The sequence below is a fragment of the Perna viridis genome, chromosome 2 (assembly GCF_037379345.1).
Source record: "Perna viridis isolate PV_CMFRI_1.1 ecotype Kerala chromosome 2, ASM3737934v1, whole genome shotgun sequence".
NCBI classification, from domain to species: domain Eukaryota; kingdom Metazoa; phylum Mollusca; class Bivalvia; order Mytilida; family Mytilidae; genus Perna; species Perna viridis.
Genome location: NC_142446.1, coordinates 5,793,389 through 5,812,387, shown reverse-complemented (window position 1 = coordinate 5,812,387; position 18,999 = coordinate 5,793,389). Strand labels below are relative to the sequence as shown.

The following is an 18,999-nucleotide window of genomic DNA, read 5'->3' as shown; positions in this document are numbered from 1 at the left end:
AACTAGCCTGACACTGTGTGGCCAGGATACAATATGTAGATATGCATATATTGAGGAATTTCTGATCCCCAAATAGATCCCCAGACCATGAGTAACACAAGTCTTGGAAGGATTTCTGAATCACAAACCATGTCTTCATACAAAAATAAACATGTTCCTAATTTGGCAAATCTAGTGAGTGGGAGTATCATTAGTGTCTTACAGACACATTTGATTTACTAAAAAAAAAAAAAAAACACTAATAACAATTGAGGCGCTCCTGTGGTAAACAGGCCTTCTAGTTTTTTTTTTTTATGAAATGCCGTTAAACTATCATTTTAGTTAAGCACAATTGAAGTTAAAAAAATCTCCAATAAGTGTCTATATAAAATAGTCTTAAAAAATAAAATGATTTACCTCTGGACTTGTCCTATTTTTTTTTTATCCAATGGTTTGGGAGTTATTGGCTAGCTATTAACTAAAGTTTCTTTTTTGTTTTAGAGCTAGTGGCTAGCCAATTACAAAAGTTTCTTTTTTGGTTTGGGAGTTAATGGCTAGCCATTAACAAAAGTTTCTTTTTTTGGTTTGGGAGCTAGTGGCTAGCCATTAACAATTGTTTCTTTTTTGGTTTGGGAGTTATTGGCTAGCCATTAACAAAAGTTTCTTTTTGGTTTGGGAGTTATTGGCTAGCCATTAACAAAAGTTTCTTTTTTGGTTTGGGAGTTAATGGCTAGCCATTAACAAAAGTTTCTTTTTTGGTTTGGGAGTTATTGGCTAGCCATTAACAAAAGTTCTTTTTTGGTTTTGAAGTTAATGGCTAGCCATTAACAAAAGTTTCTTTTTTGGTTTGGGAGCTAGTGGCTAGCCAGTAACAAAAGTTTCTTTTTTGGTTTGGGAGTTATTGGCTAGCCATTAACAAAAGTTTCTTTTTTGGTTTGGGAGTTATTGGCTAGCCATTAACAAAAGTTCTTTTTTGGTTTTGAAGTTAATTGCTAGCCATTAACAAAAGTTTCTTTTTTGGTTTGGGAGCTAGTGGCTAGCCAGTAACAAAAGTTTCTTTTTGGTTTGGGAGTTATTGGCTAGCCATTAACAAAAGTTTCTTTTTTGGTTTGGGAGTTATTCGCTTTCCATTAACAAAAGCTTCTTTTTTGGTTTTGGAGTTAATGGCTAGCCATTAACAAAAGTTTCCTCTTTGTTTGGGAGCTAATGGCTAGCCATTAACAAAAGTTTCTTTTTTGGTTTGGGAGTTAATGGCTAGTCATTAACAAAAGTTTCTTCTTTGTTTGGGAGTTATTGGCTAGCCATTAACAAAAGTTTCTGTTTTGGTTTTGGAGCTAGTGGCTAGCCAGTAACAAAAGTTTCTTTTTTTTGTTTGGGAGTTATTGGCTTTTCATTAACAAAAGTTTCTTTTTTGGTTGTGGAGTTAATGGCTAGCCATTAACAAAAGTTTCTGTTTTGGTTTGGGAGCTAGTGGATAGCCATTAACAATAGTTTCCTTTTTGTTTGGGGGCTAATGGCTAGCCATTAACAAAAGTTTCTTTTTTGTTCAAATGATTTCCAATGCCAAATATATAAATGTCCCTTAGAGTTTCAGACTTTAATTGAAAATCAAGTCGATTAAAATTGACTGTGTTACCTAATTGGTTCTCAGTATGCAGATTCTGTGGTTGCAATGTATGGGACTGTCACTATTTTGTATGAATTTTTCTATGGTGAGCCAAACTAGGGAAAATTTCAAGTTGCCAACTAAATTTTCACATTCAGCCATAATATTTTTAATCACATGGAGAAGAAAAAACTTGGTTAAAAGAATTAATTATTTTGTATACTGGGAGATCACTCTTATGTTCAAAGACTTACCATAAACATTTTTTTGTTCACCTTGCCCAAAGAGTCAAAGGGTCATGTGAGCTTTTACCATCACTCCATTGTCATCATAAGTTAATAAAAATCTACCACTGAAACTACTGAGCAGAATTTTATATGAAATTTTGCTCAGATTTTCCTTGTGGTACCTTGCATGAAACTTGTGTTTAGATTTTTGATCCATCTAAAAACATGGCCCTTGTAGCTAAAATAGAACATAGGGGTCTGACCATTTGTTTTGACTTATATCTGTAAAACCAAAACAGATAAAAATCTGCGACAATTTTGGCTCTTTAGTTCATGATAATTGAATTACCAGCTTTGGGGTTATTTCCCTTATAATGGCTTATTATGCTTATTTTACCTATTTTTGGCAGTTTTTGGGTTATTTATTTGAAAAATTTAGCAGTCAGCTTGACAGTTTAAACTGATCCATCATTGGTGCGGATAATTAAGAAAAAGGATAGCGGATTGATGATTAATGTAAACTGGAAAAATATTAAGCAGAATAAGATCTATCCTTGGTGCAAATTTAAGAAAAATCTGTTGACTTTTGTTGTTGTTACGGCCTCTTAAAGTGTTATTTTTCCAGTTTTTCCAGATTATTAAGAAAAGGATTGCAGATTGAATAATCCTTAATTTTAATAGTTAATTATACCCTTGCAAACAAAGTTTGGGAGTATAAAGGTTTCACCCTATCTGTCCGTCCGTCTGTCTGAACTGTTTTATGAGCAGCTTGGAACATTGTTATGAAACTTTTTGGGATGTTATATAAGCACATGGATATATGCATACCTTCAGAAAGTTATGTTTGGACAAAATTGTAAAAATGACAGCTGTTGGACTTGCGGGTTTCCAGCAAAACTTGGTCATATACTCAATGGGGTGTTAAATTACCATAATAAGATGTGCAAGATGACAGTTGGAACTTAAGCATTTTTCACAAAATTTGGTCTGATGCCTTGTCCACAACTTTTCCTTAAGGACTTGCAAGATTGTTATGAAACTCAATGGAGTGTTAGATTACCATATGCAAACGCTCATATTGTCACGAATCAGTCATTTTCTGTTCCTGTGTTGTCAACAAAAAATAGTACTGATAGCTTTTTGGAGTTGGATGAATAAGAAATGGTAGGGAATTTTGTGTCAAATGTGTGTAGTCTATCCACCAAAAAAATTGTGTCCAATGTGCATCGTATGTTCACATTGCTCCCCAAATGAACAGGGATCAACAGTCTGTGGAGGGTATTAGTCCCATAAGGGGCTATGTCTAGTTAACTTATTATCTCCAATAATGAGAAGTGATTGGGATTACCGTGCAACATGCACCATAGTCGCATTTCCTCTTAGAATGGCACATTGAGTGACTAATGTGTCGCTTCATGTGTGTGCATTAAGTTTCCATCATTGATGGTGGAGTGTTGTCCACTACTTGTGAGATTAAAAAAGGCAGGAATGTGTCTTTTAACTAGGTTTTTATTAGCTGCAGGCGGATGTTTTGATTGCCATGTTTTCGAGGGGAGTTAAAGACCGGGGAATGAAGCAGTACTTTGTCGATTTTTTTAGATTACATGTTCTTGATCGCTCACACATTTGAAAGAACAATAAACATTGTTTTTAAGAATAGAAATAGTTTGATAATATCAGAAAAGTGTGGACTGGTCCCATTTGAAATTGAAAATGCCACCAAAGACATTTTTAAGCTAGACCCAAAACAGAAGAAATTATCTTTTCCAAAGCCTAAAAAAATATTAATATTGGTAATTACTAAAATCAAACTGCAATTGTTGTAGAAACTAACTTGGCAGCTGGACACGGTTATGAACCCCCTATTGAAAGTATTGATAATAAGTTTACGCCAGCCTTAGCTGCTATTCCGAATTCTGTCCCATGTTTTTTTGTCCCCCGCAACGCGTTGGAAGAGGACATGGAAATGCCGGACGTCTGTCTGTCTGTCCACCCTGTCACGTTTTCCGCACTTTTTATGCCCCACAACATACTGCTTGGGGGCATATTAATTTACCCCTGTCCATCTGTCTGTCCGTCCACCTGGATTACACATGATTATGTCTTTTGCGGCTATCTCCTCGTACAATTTTTGAACTACATGTATATTATTTTACAGGATATTTCTACACACAATGAAGGTGTGCAGGGCCAAGGATTTTGATTTTTGTGAAATATTACAGAAACTGGTGATAGTTACACTTAGTCATTTTACTCAGAAATAGAGCTATATGGCTTGTATGGTTATCTCCTCATTTAAAATATTTTTTGCAGGATGTTCCTATACATAATGAAGGTGTGCAAGGTCATAGGATCTTGATTTTCTTGAAATATGACAGAACTGGGTCACGTGGGTAATAGTTGGACTTTGGAATATTACAGAACTGGGTGATGTTAGACTGTAATTTTTGTCAGAAATATATCCCAAGCAACACAGTTAGGGACTTGTTATGGGAGGTATAAACATTTTTTATGCGACAGTCTATCCATTGGTCCATTTTTTTTCATCGCAACTAGTCTTGACTCTACCAAACAGAATTTCATGTGGCCAGAATACAATATGTAGATAAATATATTTAGGAATTTCTGATCCTCGTTTGTCATTGCAAGTCTTTGAAGGATTGAGCTGAACCAACAGACCATGAGTATCACAAGTCCTGGAAGGATTTCTGACTCTGCAAACCATGTCTTCATACAAAAATAAACATGTTCCTAATTTGGCAAATCTAGTGTGCGGGAGTATCATGTGTCTTACAGACACATTTGATTAACTTAAAAAAAAAAAAAAAAAAAAAACCAAACTACTAACAAATGAGGCGGGGGCTCCTGTGATAAACAGGGCTTCTAGTTTTTGTAGTGCTTTCTCCAATTGATTCAAATTTTATATGTAGTCTTACTATGAGAAGTTACAGATTAAGTTCAACTGGTTAGGGTTGAATGATTTTATGGAAGTTATGGCCCTTGGACTTATATATGTCAGGAAATGAAAATTTCAGTGAATTTAAAGTTTTCCTCATCTTTTCTTTTGCGGGGGAAATTCATTGGAATGCTGTTCTTTTATTTTTGTTTAGAATGGCCCATTGAAATTGAAAATGTTCCATTGAATTGAAGGGTAAGGTTGCCATAGTCCCATTAACAAAATTTTTAATCCCAATCACTGAATGAGTAAGGTTAACTTCGTTCTTACTTTTTTAAATCATTTTCTATAGAAATATGCATGTTCAACCAACAAAACAAACCATACACTTTTGCTCCATTTTTCATAACCATTAAACAAATTATAAAAAGTTATTGCTAATTTATACTACCAGTACATGCACAAGCATGTTAACTAAAAAGTCATGTTTCATTATAGATACAACTTAAAGTAACCTAATCCATGAAATCTTTAATTTGATTTTGAACAATTAGTACATACTTGTCCTGTAATAAGTATTAGTTTGCATAGATTAGAATCCTGCATTTTAGGTTATACCTTGGTGATATATGATAGCTATAACACATTCTTCATTTCATTAGCAGACATGACTTCTGAAAAATTATTCTTAATATATATGTATGTGGATCTACATCTGATTTATTTTCAGGAATCAGTTGAGCTACCTTTAACACATCCAGAGTATTATGAGGAAATGGGTATCAAACCACCAAAAGGTGTTATACTGTATGGTCCACCTGGAACAGGTAAAATTTACTGCCACCAAAAACTGCATGGCTTATTTAAGAGCACATCACTATGTATCATACTCTCCTGAAATGAGGAATGGTATACTGTTTTACCTCTGTGCATCCATCCTTACAAACAAATATTGTCAACAGAGCTCCAGATAATGAGAGTAATTACTCAAATAAAATGGACAAAAACCATATTAGGATCACATTCTATGCATTAGAATTTCAGATCTGTAGCACATCAACTTCCTGTTGAGTAACTTGCATATTTTTCAAACATTTATGGTAAGTTGCAATGTTTTTGTCACACTTTTCTCAATAACTACAGTTTTCAGCCACTTGATAACTTCCTGTTTTAGTGATAACTGGGGTATAATGGGTGCTCAGATACCTTGTTTCATCTATAGGTGAAAATAAATTTGGCTCCTTATGTCTCCCCTATCGGCTTCAGCAGAACGGGACTTTAGATTTGCACTCTGTCAGTTTGGAAAAAAGTTTTCTGCACATTTTTTCTACACACTTACAGATATTAAGCTGATTTTTGGTTTGTGAGTCAACCTTGATGAGTTACAGATCAAATGCAAGTTTCATTTTGCTTTGCTGATTTTTGTCTGAGTTATGGCCCTCGAACTTCGAAAAATATACCAAAATATAAGTTTTCCACACTTTTTTTTTCTAAACGCTTGCAGATCTAGTTAAGGTTTGGTTCTGCTTCACTTATTTTTTTGTCAGAGTTATGGCCCTTGAATTAATCAAAATTTAAGTTTTCTGCAGTTTTTTCTAAATGCTTGCAGATATTTAGATGAGTTTTGGTGTTCGTTTACCTTGATGAGTTACAGATCAAGTTAATATTCATTCCGTTTGGTAATATTTTCCAAAGTTTCAAAATCAAGGCCATTTCCTCAGTTTGTCAGTTATACTGGATGATCAAAGGTAGAATTTCTGTCATTGATATAAACAGCCAGTAGTGGACTATGTATTGTTTTGCAATACTCTTAGAAGGCTTGTTTTGCTTGACAGGCCTTTCTAAACCTTTTATAGACAAAGGTTAAGAGTTAAAAATCAAGTCTTGATAGGGGTTATATCAGTGCTCGCCTTTAGCCACAAGCTCAAAGCCCACAGCTAGTAAAAATTGATTCTAGCTTGTGAATGATGTGTACTTTTCTTGTTTCGGGGTAATTGAATCTTATACTGTCATCTGCTATTCGGGCTAGTTGTTGAGAGAAAGTAATCAAGAGAACCAAGGTTATAGTGGTAATCAAAAGAATGTAATCCAGGGCCAACACCAGACATGGAAAACAGACACACACAACAAAGAACATTAAGTAACTAAAATCATACATACAAAGTAACAAAAGTAAATGAGCAACTCGGACTCCACTAAAAACTGGGAGCATGGACCAGGTGCACCGGTAGGGTAAACGTCCTCTGCTTTTCTAGAAACACCCGCCGAGTTGCTCATAGAAAGTCAGAATGAGAATTTTAAATAAAGGACTGTTACCTCTTATAGGCATCTTGACTTTTTAGGGTTTCCATCTCAAAAACTGTAAAGGATAAATAAAAATATTTTGATAATAAGAGTTATCCTTTTAACCAGGCCTACAGATATCATCATTCAGAGGGATTGAAGTCTCAAAGCAAATCTGTATAGAAGCCATTGTCTGTGAAAAGCAAAATGTTAAGGCCAAATCCTCTTTAACAGCTGAATAGTTTCTAATGAAAACTAATGTATATAGAAATTAAGTATCATTAGTATACATGCATTTAGAAAGAAAGTTGTCCCTGTATGCTAAATGGGGGAGGTAATCAAATTTAATGGGCTTTTACATCAGCACAGTTCTTCCAAAACCACTTGGTGGATTTTTGTGAATTTTACACAACTGCGAAAATATTTGTGGTCATATAATTGTATGGAACTATTGTCTTCTCTGTCATCATTGTCAATATTGTCGGGTGGCATCCATAGACATGTGATAATTTGATAGTTTGTGGATCTTGATAAAATTTTACAAAGAGTTTCAAATTATGAAAGAAAGGTGCCATGTAGATATTGAATTTAAGAATATGGTCCCAACCGTCATGGAAGTAGGGGTTAAAATGGGGCCAAAAGGGAATATTTTACTACATGACTCAAGTATAAGCATATGGATCTATATGGCATTGTAACAAAATTTTCTATTCCACGAATATCAGACTGAGATTAATTTTGTGGGTTATGACCTATGCTGATTAGGCATTTCCACTAAAAGTGGCTGAAATCAATAGTTTTACTTACCGTATATACTTGCATATAAGTCGATCCGCGTAGTAGTCAGAACCCTCTTCTCAGCCCAAAAAATCTGGAATCTAGACTTGACTCGCTTATAAGTTGGACTGAACTCGGACTGAATTTTTACAGTTACAATATAACAATCAGTGTAAGGAAGGGCAATTTTTGGTGGAAAATATGAAGAATGATCATGTGCTTGTTGTTTTTTCGTGCTGTGGAAGTATTTACATCCAGAGCGTACGTTGTGTCCGACCAACATAAACGTGTATGTTTTTTGTAATCAAATTACTATTATTTGAAATGATTTACATAATAAATAAACAAGCTATTTGAGTTGTCATCATTCAATGTTTACCGGTGACCCAAGGGAGACAGCTAATTTGTTTATACAAATAAATGACCAGATTAGAATAGGTAAAAACTAAGAACTGTGAAGAACAACTTTTTAACAGAAACTTGGACACTTTTTGAGATCAAAGGATTTTAATAAATTAATTACCCATTAAGGTGGTCAAAGGAATGATTGCTTATTAATGTTATAACACCCTTTTAACCGGTAATCATCTTTCATTGTTTTCTTTTCAATCAAGTCCATCTAGACAGTTCTCGTTGACATTTACACCATACCCATTATCGTTATATTGTAATGAAATTACCAATAATGATTATGTTAACATCTTTTTCTTATAATTTAAAATCAAATTTGAATTATTTCTTAATATTGCTAATATTTCTTGTAAACTACGGTACATCGCTTAGTCATGTTTCATGCCATCTCTTTGGTATTCGGATATATTCAACAACCATGTGACATGCAAGTGAAAATAACAAACACAAGAAGCTATGCAGGAAATACAAATTTTATTAAAGATAGTTTAGCTGTAAGGCATAATAAAAATAAAACTGCAAATATTCATTTATTTCATCACTTTATAAGCATACACAACAATAACAAATATGACATATAGGTCAAATTTTACAATACACAAGTATGGCGCCAATAAGTAAGTTTTATTGAAATAAAGACTAAACATTGATCTATCATCAATTAACAAAGAAACATGACTGTTAAAGGTACGTGTCATTTTTGTGTCAATACCTTGATTCTCCCACTTGCTCCGACTAAAATTGTTATCCCACGGCCAAGATCTCGTTTATAAGTCGGAACCCCTCTGAGCAACCCCAAATTTACTCCCAGTATATACGGTAGTTCCTGTTGAATAGGAATAGGGGGTAAAAGGGGCCAATAGCAATTGTATTAACTCAACTGTATAACTTATGTACAAATGTAAATATGTATGGATCTAAGTTTATATACCAACATAATCAGACTGGGATTGATTAGGAGATTTTTTTATGTATCCACGTCAGAATGATCAATAACCAGTAGATTTCTGATTCATGGGCAATAACAATAATGTATGGATCTCTGTGAAAAGTACAAATGTACTAATAGGCTACATACAAGTGGTTTTGAGTAGTGTATAGGAATTAAAAGGCCAAAAACGGTCCAGAATAAGCATTTTTTCACATTTGTAGAAATTACTGATTTATTATAATAACAAATTATTAAGTTCTGGAATAATTGTGAAATTTAGAAAATGTCAGAGTAAAAAGATAATTGATAAAACGTATCCCTACTAAGGGAGTCTAAATGTAACCCCCATAAGTAAAGGTTAGTTTTACAAATATAAAATAATTCCAAATTTAATAATAATTTGTTTGTACAGTATCTACTGTTTGATTTCAGGGAAGACGTTACTGGCTAAGGCTGTGGCTAATCAGACTTCAGCTACTTTCCTTCGTGTTGTAGGATCTGAATTAATTCAAAAATATTTGGTAAGTATACAATTAATGTTGATTATGTCTCAGACCTTTATAATTTTTACTTAATTCTTTGAAATTAACATTCAGCATTAACTTGACATGATTGACATCTAAATATCCATATGAATATGTTTTAGGGTGATGGCCCGAAATTGGTAAGAGAATTGTTTCGTGTAGCAGAAGAGCATGCTCCATCAATTGTGTTCATCGATGAAATCGATGCAGTTGGAACGAAAAGGTAAAATAGCTTTAGAGGGCTGCCAATATTACATGAATACATTAGTGTAGTGAGTAGGTTGTCTATTTTGTGCTTTTGCCTAGTCATGAGATGTTTAATATTTTGAATTGTGAGGGGGGTTTGATCCTTCAGAATCAGGAAAATTCAAATTGGTAAAAAGTTTTGGAAAATCTTATGTTCATCATGGAAATTATTTCCTGATACTGAAATTTGTTTTATTTGAGTGTTTATGATGTAGGATAATACTCTGTTAAAATAGTATTTAGCGGAAATGTAAAATACCTTTAGGACAAGTTTATAAATTTGGGGAAAATGTGAAACGGAACAAAATTTATAAATGTATGTGAAATTGGATACTGTGTAAGTATCAATTACAGTTTATACTTCAAAAATTGGTAGTAATGATTGACAGTCATTGTATACATATTAGGGAGAATGGTAGTAATGATTGACAGTCATTGTATACATATTAGGGAGAATGGTAGTAATGATTGACAGTCATCGTATACATATTAGGGAGAATGGTAGTAATGATTGACAGTTATATACTAGGGAGAATGGTAGTAATGATTGACAATGACAGTTATATATTAGGGAGAATGGTAGTAATGATTGACAGTTATATACTATGGAGATAAGTTCTAAATAATATAGAATAATATAGGAAATGCAAATGTATGACAACAATTTTATTTTAAATCATCTCTTTTGAAATTTTGTTCATGCTACAATTTTCACAAAAATTGAAAACCACCAGTGCTAACAGCACTTGGCTTTACTATAACAAACATATTTGCAGTCGTGTAATAATATGGGGCTATCATTCTCAAGAATTTAAGTTTGAGAAACAGTGTTTTTATCATATGATGTACATGTATTTTAATTCAAGAACACAAATTAATAATCCATGAAAATTTGTTAAAGTGTTTTTTGTTTTTTTTTTCTCTTAATCTCTAAATTTGGTCATTGGTTTCATAAACGTCATGATAACAGAATGCATACCAGATGTTGATGAGTTGCTCATGGGTTATTGTTAGTAATTGTCAGATTAGGCCAAGGAAAAAAAAATTCCTGTGCTTCAACAAGTATGCTTTAAAAATCTAGGGTTGGTAGATAGGCAAAACTTTTGACTGGTTTGTGTTGTAGTCACATTTAGACTTGAATAGTGCTTGTAAAAAAATGCAAAAGAAACTTTATGGTAGGCTAAAAAAAAGTATGGTCGGTAACACAGATTTTAGACCTTAACAGTTCTATTGTGAACATTCAGTTTTGGAAGTAAGGACCATTTTATAAAACTGTTGTGTTTCTCTCAGGTATGAATCAAACTCTGGTGGGGAGAGAGAAATTCAAAGGACCATGTTAGAATTACTGAATCAGTTGGATGGATTCGATTCCAGAGGTGATGTAAAGGTACGAAATATTTTTATTCTTTATCTACCAATAGATGCTTTCATTGTCATTTACTACCTAATCCTTTTCAAATTTATTTGTCCAAAAGGCAAATACCAAATTTTACCAGTGTTCCTCTTGAATTCATGTCCAACCTCTTGTTTCTATTTATGAATCTTTGCTATGACTCCCTTGATGATCTTCTCCTGTATCCTGATATCCTTTTAACTTGGCCAGTATTACCCATTGCAGGGAGTATTGCCCAACTTGGGTAAACCCTGGTTTTCCCACCTGGGTAAAACTGGACAGTCAGTACTTTGCCAACCATGTAATTATGCAATGTTTACTCTACTAAATTATCCCTAAATACTGAAGTATATTATAATTAAAGCTGTGTATGTGACAAAACTCATGTGATCAAAATTATAATGACTTGATCCAAATTAATTTATTGCAATCAATTACGCAGAAGAAAGGTATGTAATGGATTGCAAATTACTCAAATAATTGATTTCCAATTATTGCTACTTTATGTAATTGATGTGCAAATCTGCCTTAGAATGGAATTTAGTTGCATTTGCAGAATGATGTTAATTCTACAATACCTTTTAGGTAGGGATAGTATAAGTTCTTTGTTGGTGTTGCAGAATGATATTGCCCGGTTTAGGTCTGGGTGTCAAAAGAATAGGCCTGCAGCGGTAAGCTTGCCGTAAAAGGCGACTAAATAGTGCTCAGAACCCTGGCCGTGGTTTGAGCACTCTGCCCACAGAGCAATTGGGTTGTGTGCCCCAGATGGTGGAATGGGATAACCCTGGCATGTTCCAAGCTGGGGTCGTTAGGCCATAATACAGAAAACTTGACCAAAAACCCTAGTGGTGCAACGTGTTGGGAAAGATGCAACGTTCCTTGCACGTTAAAGAACCCTCTTGTGGTATTCTCCCGGAGTAGGAACCACAGGGCTCCACCACAAGAGGCTAAATTGCCAGACCCTACCCACTTCTCCTTATTTCCAGTGGCAATCAAAATTTGTCGACCCCTTAATCTTTTTGTCCCATCCCATTTTTCATTTCATTATCATTTCATGTTCATTTTATCACCCATTTCACGTTCATTGTCTGAATATAGCTGAAAGATTGCTGCCAACAATCAATCAATCAAAATGATATTAATTCTACAATTCTTTTGAGATTGGAATAGTATTAGTTCTCTGTTGGTGTACAGCCAGAATGATGTTAATTCTACAATACCTTTGAGGTTGTGATAGTATTAGTTCTCTGTTGGTGTACAGCCAGAATGATGTTAATTCTACAACACCTTTGAGGTTGGGATAGTATTAGTTCTCTGTTGGTGTACAGCCAGAATGATGTCAATTCTACAATACATTTTATGTTGGGATAGTATTAGTTCTCTGTTGATGTTGCAGAATGATGTTAATTCTACAATACCTTTGAGGTTGGGATAGTATTAGTTCTCTGTTGGTGTACAGCCAGAATGATGTTAATTCTACAATACCTTTTAAGTTGGGACAGTATTAGTTCTCTGTTGGTGTACAGCCAGAATGATGTTAATTCTACAATACCTTTTAAGTTGGGATAGTATTAGTTCTCTGTTGGTGTCCAGCAAGAAAATATAAAACAGTACGAGAAGAAAATTTTACGTACCAAATTTCCTGCTCAGTAATTCATTTTAAAGTAATCTTGGGTAATTACTCTTGTTTTTTCACTAGATATTTAATTTTCCAGGTGAGGAATTCAGAGACTCTACTTTAACTCCACTGTGAAGGAGAGTTGATATACTGTTTAACTTCTGTTTGTCCATTTGTCGAAGACATAATTTTGTTGCACTTGTCACAGTTACTTGATTTTTGGTATTCAACTTCAGTTTAATGTCTCATACCACACTGACCAAATAAAGACCTTACCAACTTATTTGATAATAAAAAAACCTGTCGTTTAACGTATCATCCATAGATATTTGGTGTCTTGAAAAAAAGGTGTATACCGGTAGATCTTTATAATTTTTATACGCGCGTCAAAATTTTGGCAGGACATATTATGGTATACAAACATCTGGGATCTGTCTGTCTGTCTTAAACATGCCATGCTGTAACTTCTAAAACTTATCCAGATTTTTTTAAACTTAACATAGTTGTTTCTAATGATTGTCAAACGGTCTGTATACTTTTTGGTGAAAATTGATTATTGCTTGAAACTTAACACACTTGTTAGTTGTATTAATCTGAAGATCTGTGTACTTTTTGGTGATGATTCTTTATTTTATTTTTGAGCTATTGATTTTTTTGTTGAGTTTTTTAGTATAAAAGTGGTGTTTTTATTTTTTCACATTGCGAGGTCTGTGAGGGACTTCAGAAGGTGCAGTAATCTTTAAAAAAATATGTATGGGAAGTTGGGTCACAAAAAACTGCCATCCAACCTTCCCATGCATTTATTGGTGGAATAACCCTTGGGAAAAAAAACAATAATGGGAATTTATTTTAGAGAAACATTATACCATGAAAGCTAAAAACAATTGTTGTAACAATTTTTGTTTCTCTCTTTTATCTGAAATATTGCTACTGGGACGTCAAACCCCAACAATCAATCAATCAATCTCTTTTATCAACTTTTTGTTTTATGGAACTTTAAAATTTTCAATTTATGTGTTGACATGCAATTATCTTTGTTCCCTTAATCAGAATTACTGCTTCAATTTGGTATCATATAAACATGTAAGCAATTTTTGTCGGTGTCTTATGTAAACTTCGTTTTGAGCAAGAATAAGGAATGAGTCAGGATATACTTGGCATGACATCCTGTATATCCCAAAAATCAATATTTTTTATGACTCTTTTTCTTGGCAAATATTTGACCTTTTTTCCTGTGACTCTTTTCCATTTACCCTTAACATTTACACCCCCCCCCACCTCTATACAATGTAAAAGGGATAAATAGGAATTAAATATATGCCTGACCAGTCATTACCTCATAGTTGCTACTCCTTCAGGACCATTCAATTGGTTTTGATAACTTTATTCTAAGGAGAATGTACAATGTGCAAGACAATCATTTCGGAACATTGATTTTGTTAGCCTTATTTACCAACTGAATTCGGCCCTGCGTAGTTTTCCCAAAATGATGAAAAATATTTTTCCCTAACAATTGTCAGGTATAATTGATTGGAAACCAGGTAAAAGAAAACCTGTGTAAAGTTCCTAGAGGTGTATTATGGATTTTTTTCTAGCATTCAAATAGAGGACCCTTTCTCAAAGAAAATTATATCAAAATCATGCTATATTCCCGAAATTTTGACTTTACCTATCTAACTCCAAGATGACAAATTTGTTGATTTTTTTTTCCCCCAAAATGCCTGAATAAGGCATTTCCCAAAATACCTAGATAAACTCCTGTCCAGTATTTCTCAGCTTCAGTACTTAGTTTACTTAAAAATCAGATGAACATTCATTTTTGCAGGTAGTAATTGGGAATACCTTTTTGTTAGGAAAGCACCATTTTTTGGTTCCAGATTTGCACATTAGACCCAATTCTATCCATGTTGCCAATTATTCCCTTGTTGTGGAAAAATTGTCTCTCGACTCAAAATATTACAAAAAGAAAATTTATGAAACAAGATGCTGAAGGCATTAAAAATATAGGAACATTATTCAATAAACAGAAGAGTGAAAGTTCTCCAACTAGTAGTAAAGGACAGGTCATTTACTTTCATATTGGGGAATGTGAGGAAATTTCTGATTTTCTCTTGTTTTTTTTTCCAACATCTTTCTATGTAGATAGGGAAAAAAATTCGAGACTCCCTTCCAGAATGTAATAAAATTTCTAAATTCTTGAAGTTGGAAGTTTCAAGTATGATTTTTTTTTAAATTTCTGCATAAATGTGTTGCCAAAAATAAGTCTATGCATCATCATCATCATTCATACAAAAGAAACAACCTGGAGCAATAAATAGAGGTGTTTAGTACACATAACATAGAATTGTTCTGTGAAATGTAAGGACCCAGACTGCCGATGAGACCCTGGGTTCTTGTAATACAGATAAAGCAAACTGTGATTAAAATTTTGAGGGTAATTAAAACACCAGTTTTTACATGTTGTCAAAATAAGTATTAAACCTATATCATTTATCCCTTGCACAGTGTTTATAAACATATTAATGATGTGCTCCTCTTTTTTTTAGAAAAAATTGACAAATATTTAATATTAATACTCCTTGAAGTTAGTCGTATTTCAGCATTATATAAAATTTGTAGATAACTGTAACCCAGTCTGTAGTGTTTTAACTTACTTATTGTTTTGATACATTTTTCATATTAGGTTGTCATGGCAACAAACAGAATAGAAACATTAGATCCAGCTCTTATTCGACCAGGTAGAATAGATAGAAAAATAGAATTTCCTCTACCAGATGAAAAAACTAAGAGAAGAATTTTTACCATCCACACAAGTCGTATGACACTAGCCGATGATGTCAATATAGATGACTATGTAATGGCTAAGGATGACTTGTCAGGAGCTGATATCAAGGTTTGTAAAAAATAAGCCTAAATAATAGTAGGCTGTGAAATTAAAAATTGTATTTGGCTAGTGCAAAATACTGAGCACTCCTCAAGATGGCAAGTCTTGACAAGCATTGTAAAGACCCTTGACATCGTTTCACAAAGCTCACAAAAGTATTACGAGTGCTTTCTAAAATGATGCCCTGAAGAATGTTTCTTGTACATTGTTGAAGGGTTGTACTTAAACCAAGCTGGCTAGTAAAAAATAATATTTTGCAAGTTGAAATGGAAAGTTACTTGCTGATTTAGCAAGAAGTATAAAAAAAAGCTTCACACTTGCTGTGAGAAAACTGTCAACATCTATCAAAGCAGCTGGATCATGATAAGTTGATTATTTAATATAGCTGATATCATTACTGTAGTATCAAGTAGTTCAGAATTTATACTGGTGAATATTAAAGAGGTATGGATGTTTTCAAAGTTCAATAATTCTATTTCCTTTTCTGCTAAAATAAGAATAAATGTTAAGAGTGTTTTAACAGGCCTCAAAATTCCCTTTTGATTTACCTACTAATTTTGAAGACACAATTTTTTTTAAATCTTGATACAATGTAAAAGGCATTTTGACAATGGCTAACTGCTGAATGTTATGTAAACACAATTTGTTACACAAAAACTGGTTAATTTGATGTTTAAACCATGGTGTCTTTGAACTGATTTAAGTTGTTTTGTCAGATATATTGTATCATGCTATCCTGCATCCATAGACATTTGATGTCTTAACAAATTCTTGAATAATCACAATAAAACATTAAGAGCTGCAACAAGCAAATGTCTAAGCTTATCCCAACTGTTCAGGATTCTCTTGGTCGTATCAAGCTGTTCCTCTGAAGAACTCTATTTTTCACTTTTCGTGGAATAATATTTAAGAACCCCTTCTTTAATGAACTTTTCACAATTGAACAGTCTGTATACTTTTTGGAGAATACTCTGATACTGTTACTTTTTCATATTTTATGCTTGATTTTTTTCTGCATGTCACTCTAACTTGAAAACTCTTGTTCAGTTCATCTTCAAACATTACACAATTGTTTGGTATGATGATCTTAAGGTCTGTAAAACTTCTTGGAGAAAATTTCTTATTTTGTGGGATGTTTTGAAAGAGTAATCAAGGGAACCAAGGTTATAGCGGTAATCAAAAGAATGTAATCCACGGACTAAGACCAGACATGGAAAACAGACATACACAACAAAGAACATAAAGTAACTAAAATCATACATACAAAGTAACAAAAGTAAATGAGCAACTCGGACTCCACTAAAAACTGGGAGCATGGACCAGGTGCACCGGTAGGGTAAGCGTCCTCTGCTTTTCTAGAAACAACCGCTGAGTTGCTCATAAAAAGTCAAGTCCGGGGTAGACAAACGAGGAAAGGAAAACTATGACCCGTTGAATAAATCAGTTTTCATGGTGCTGATGGATACACCATAACGATCCACAAGTTCATGATGGTGACCATAAAACTTCTGTAGTGATGACTGCTATCTTTAGATGACCTTGTAGCAACATAACCCTGTTCCAGAAGCCTATTTGTTAGAGTTCTAGCGCGATACAAAAAGTCTGCGTAGTTTCGGCAAGCTCTGGCATAACATATGAGTTGTGATATGAACACTCCATACGCAGGAGCCGAAGGGATGTTGCCACAGATGAAAGGAAAGTTGACAATTCTGAATGAAAAGTCATCACGTTTGTCGTAAAGTTTGGTCAATAGTTTTCCTTTACCATCGATTTCTAAGTGTAGGTCAAGATATGAGGCTGACTTCACAGTGTCTGTAGTATCCTTTATCTCAAGTTCTTTTGGGTAGATGCGATGTATCAAATCCCCAAAATTAGGATTGTTTAAAGATAACACATCATCTATATAGCAGAAACTGAGATTGAAGGATCTAGCCAAACAATATTCTTTCTTTCTGATCAGATCAGCTATAAAGTCAGCCTCAAAAGAGTGAAGGAATAGGTCAGCTAGTAAAGGAGCACAATTTGTTCCCATTGGAATGCCGACCGTTTGTTGAAAAACATGTCCTTCACACTGGACAAATATGTTGTCGATTAAAAATTCCAGTATTTTGTAAACATCTTCCTCTGTATATTGGAAGATGATTTGGAATTATTTCTTACAAAGGATGAGGAATCTCTACCAAGAACTATATATTTGTATCTAGGTGTACCATCTTTTTTGGAAAAACAACGATGTATAATGTTTTTAAGTCGGGATTTTAACTGAGTATGGGGAATAGAAGTATACAGTGTTGAAAAATCATAGGTTTTAATGCTATTATATTCAGATAATAGTCTTGAACTGATTGTCTCCAAAAGAACTTTCGATTTTTTCAGGATCCACATTGTATTAATACCACTACTAGAGTAACAAGTGTTGTGGTAGGACTGTAGACCCTCTTTGACAGTTGTGAGTATAGAAGTTAAAAGTTTTGAAAGAGGTTTGGTGGTACATTTTGCAGATCCAGCTATGAAACATTGGTATGGATTCTTGTGAAGTTAAGGAATCCAGTACATAGACGGTAAATCACAATCATCGTCCTTGGTAGAGAGACCAAAAGAGGATAGCACAGATTTATGGTTTTCCACAATCTCCTCTTTGGAAAGAGTGGTAGCAGTGTAGGTCTTATCACTGCTATTATTTTCTACATCTACCTCTAAAGGCACGCGTGAGTTTTTTTTATGTCTGATTGTTTGATGTTTGTATTTTTTTTTTTTTTTTTTTTTTTCAGGCAATTTGTACTGAAGCTGGTTTATTGGCTCTGAGAGAACGAAGGATGAAAGTTACTAATGAGGATTTTAAACAAGCCAAGGAGAATGTTCTGTATAGGAAGAATGAGGGAACACCAGAAGGACTATATCTTTAGTCATATTTATTTCATTTCTGAATGGACACTTATATATAAAATAAAATAAAAAATGTTCTTTCTTTTTTTAGGCTCAACTGGGACTGTTGTTTGCCTTTGTTTTAAAATGGGATGGTGTTTTCCAGTTTCGCATAGGTTGTACCGATAAACTTGAATCTTTGAGAAAATGTTTATATTCATAGTTAGAAGCTTCCTTCGATTTTTTGAAATATTCTGACTGATCATTTGAACTCCATTGCAGCCATTTGTGTGATACATGATGAAATTTGATCAAGATCTATTCAATTTTTAAGACTTTTTTATATATTTTCATCTCTA

General features: G+C 33.7%; 1 protein-coding gene across 1 annotated transcript in view; it reads left to right on the top strand.

The window, feature by feature from the left end:
• LOC148623448 (26S proteasome regulatory subunit 4) overlaps positions 1 to 18,758 on the top strand; it is a 35,045-nt gene extending 16,287 nt beyond the window's left edge. Inside the window, exons 7-12 of the mRNA XM_088565245.1 lie at positions 5,439 to 5,535; positions 9,543 to 9,631; positions 9,757 to 9,857; positions 11,171 to 11,267; positions 15,575 to 15,784; positions 18,547 to 18,758. Of these exons, the coding sequence (XP_088421371.1) occupies positions 5,439 to 5,535; positions 9,543 to 9,631; positions 9,757 to 9,857; positions 11,171 to 11,267; positions 15,575 to 15,784; positions 18,547 to 18,681 (729 nt within the window). The 3' untranslated portion in view covers positions 18,682 to 18,758. The remainder of the gene's footprint in view (positions 1 to 5,438; positions 5,536 to 9,542; positions 9,632 to 9,756; positions 9,858 to 11,170; positions 11,268 to 15,574; positions 15,785 to 18,546) is intronic.
• The last annotated feature ends 241 nt before the right edge of the window (positions 18,759 to 18,999 follow it).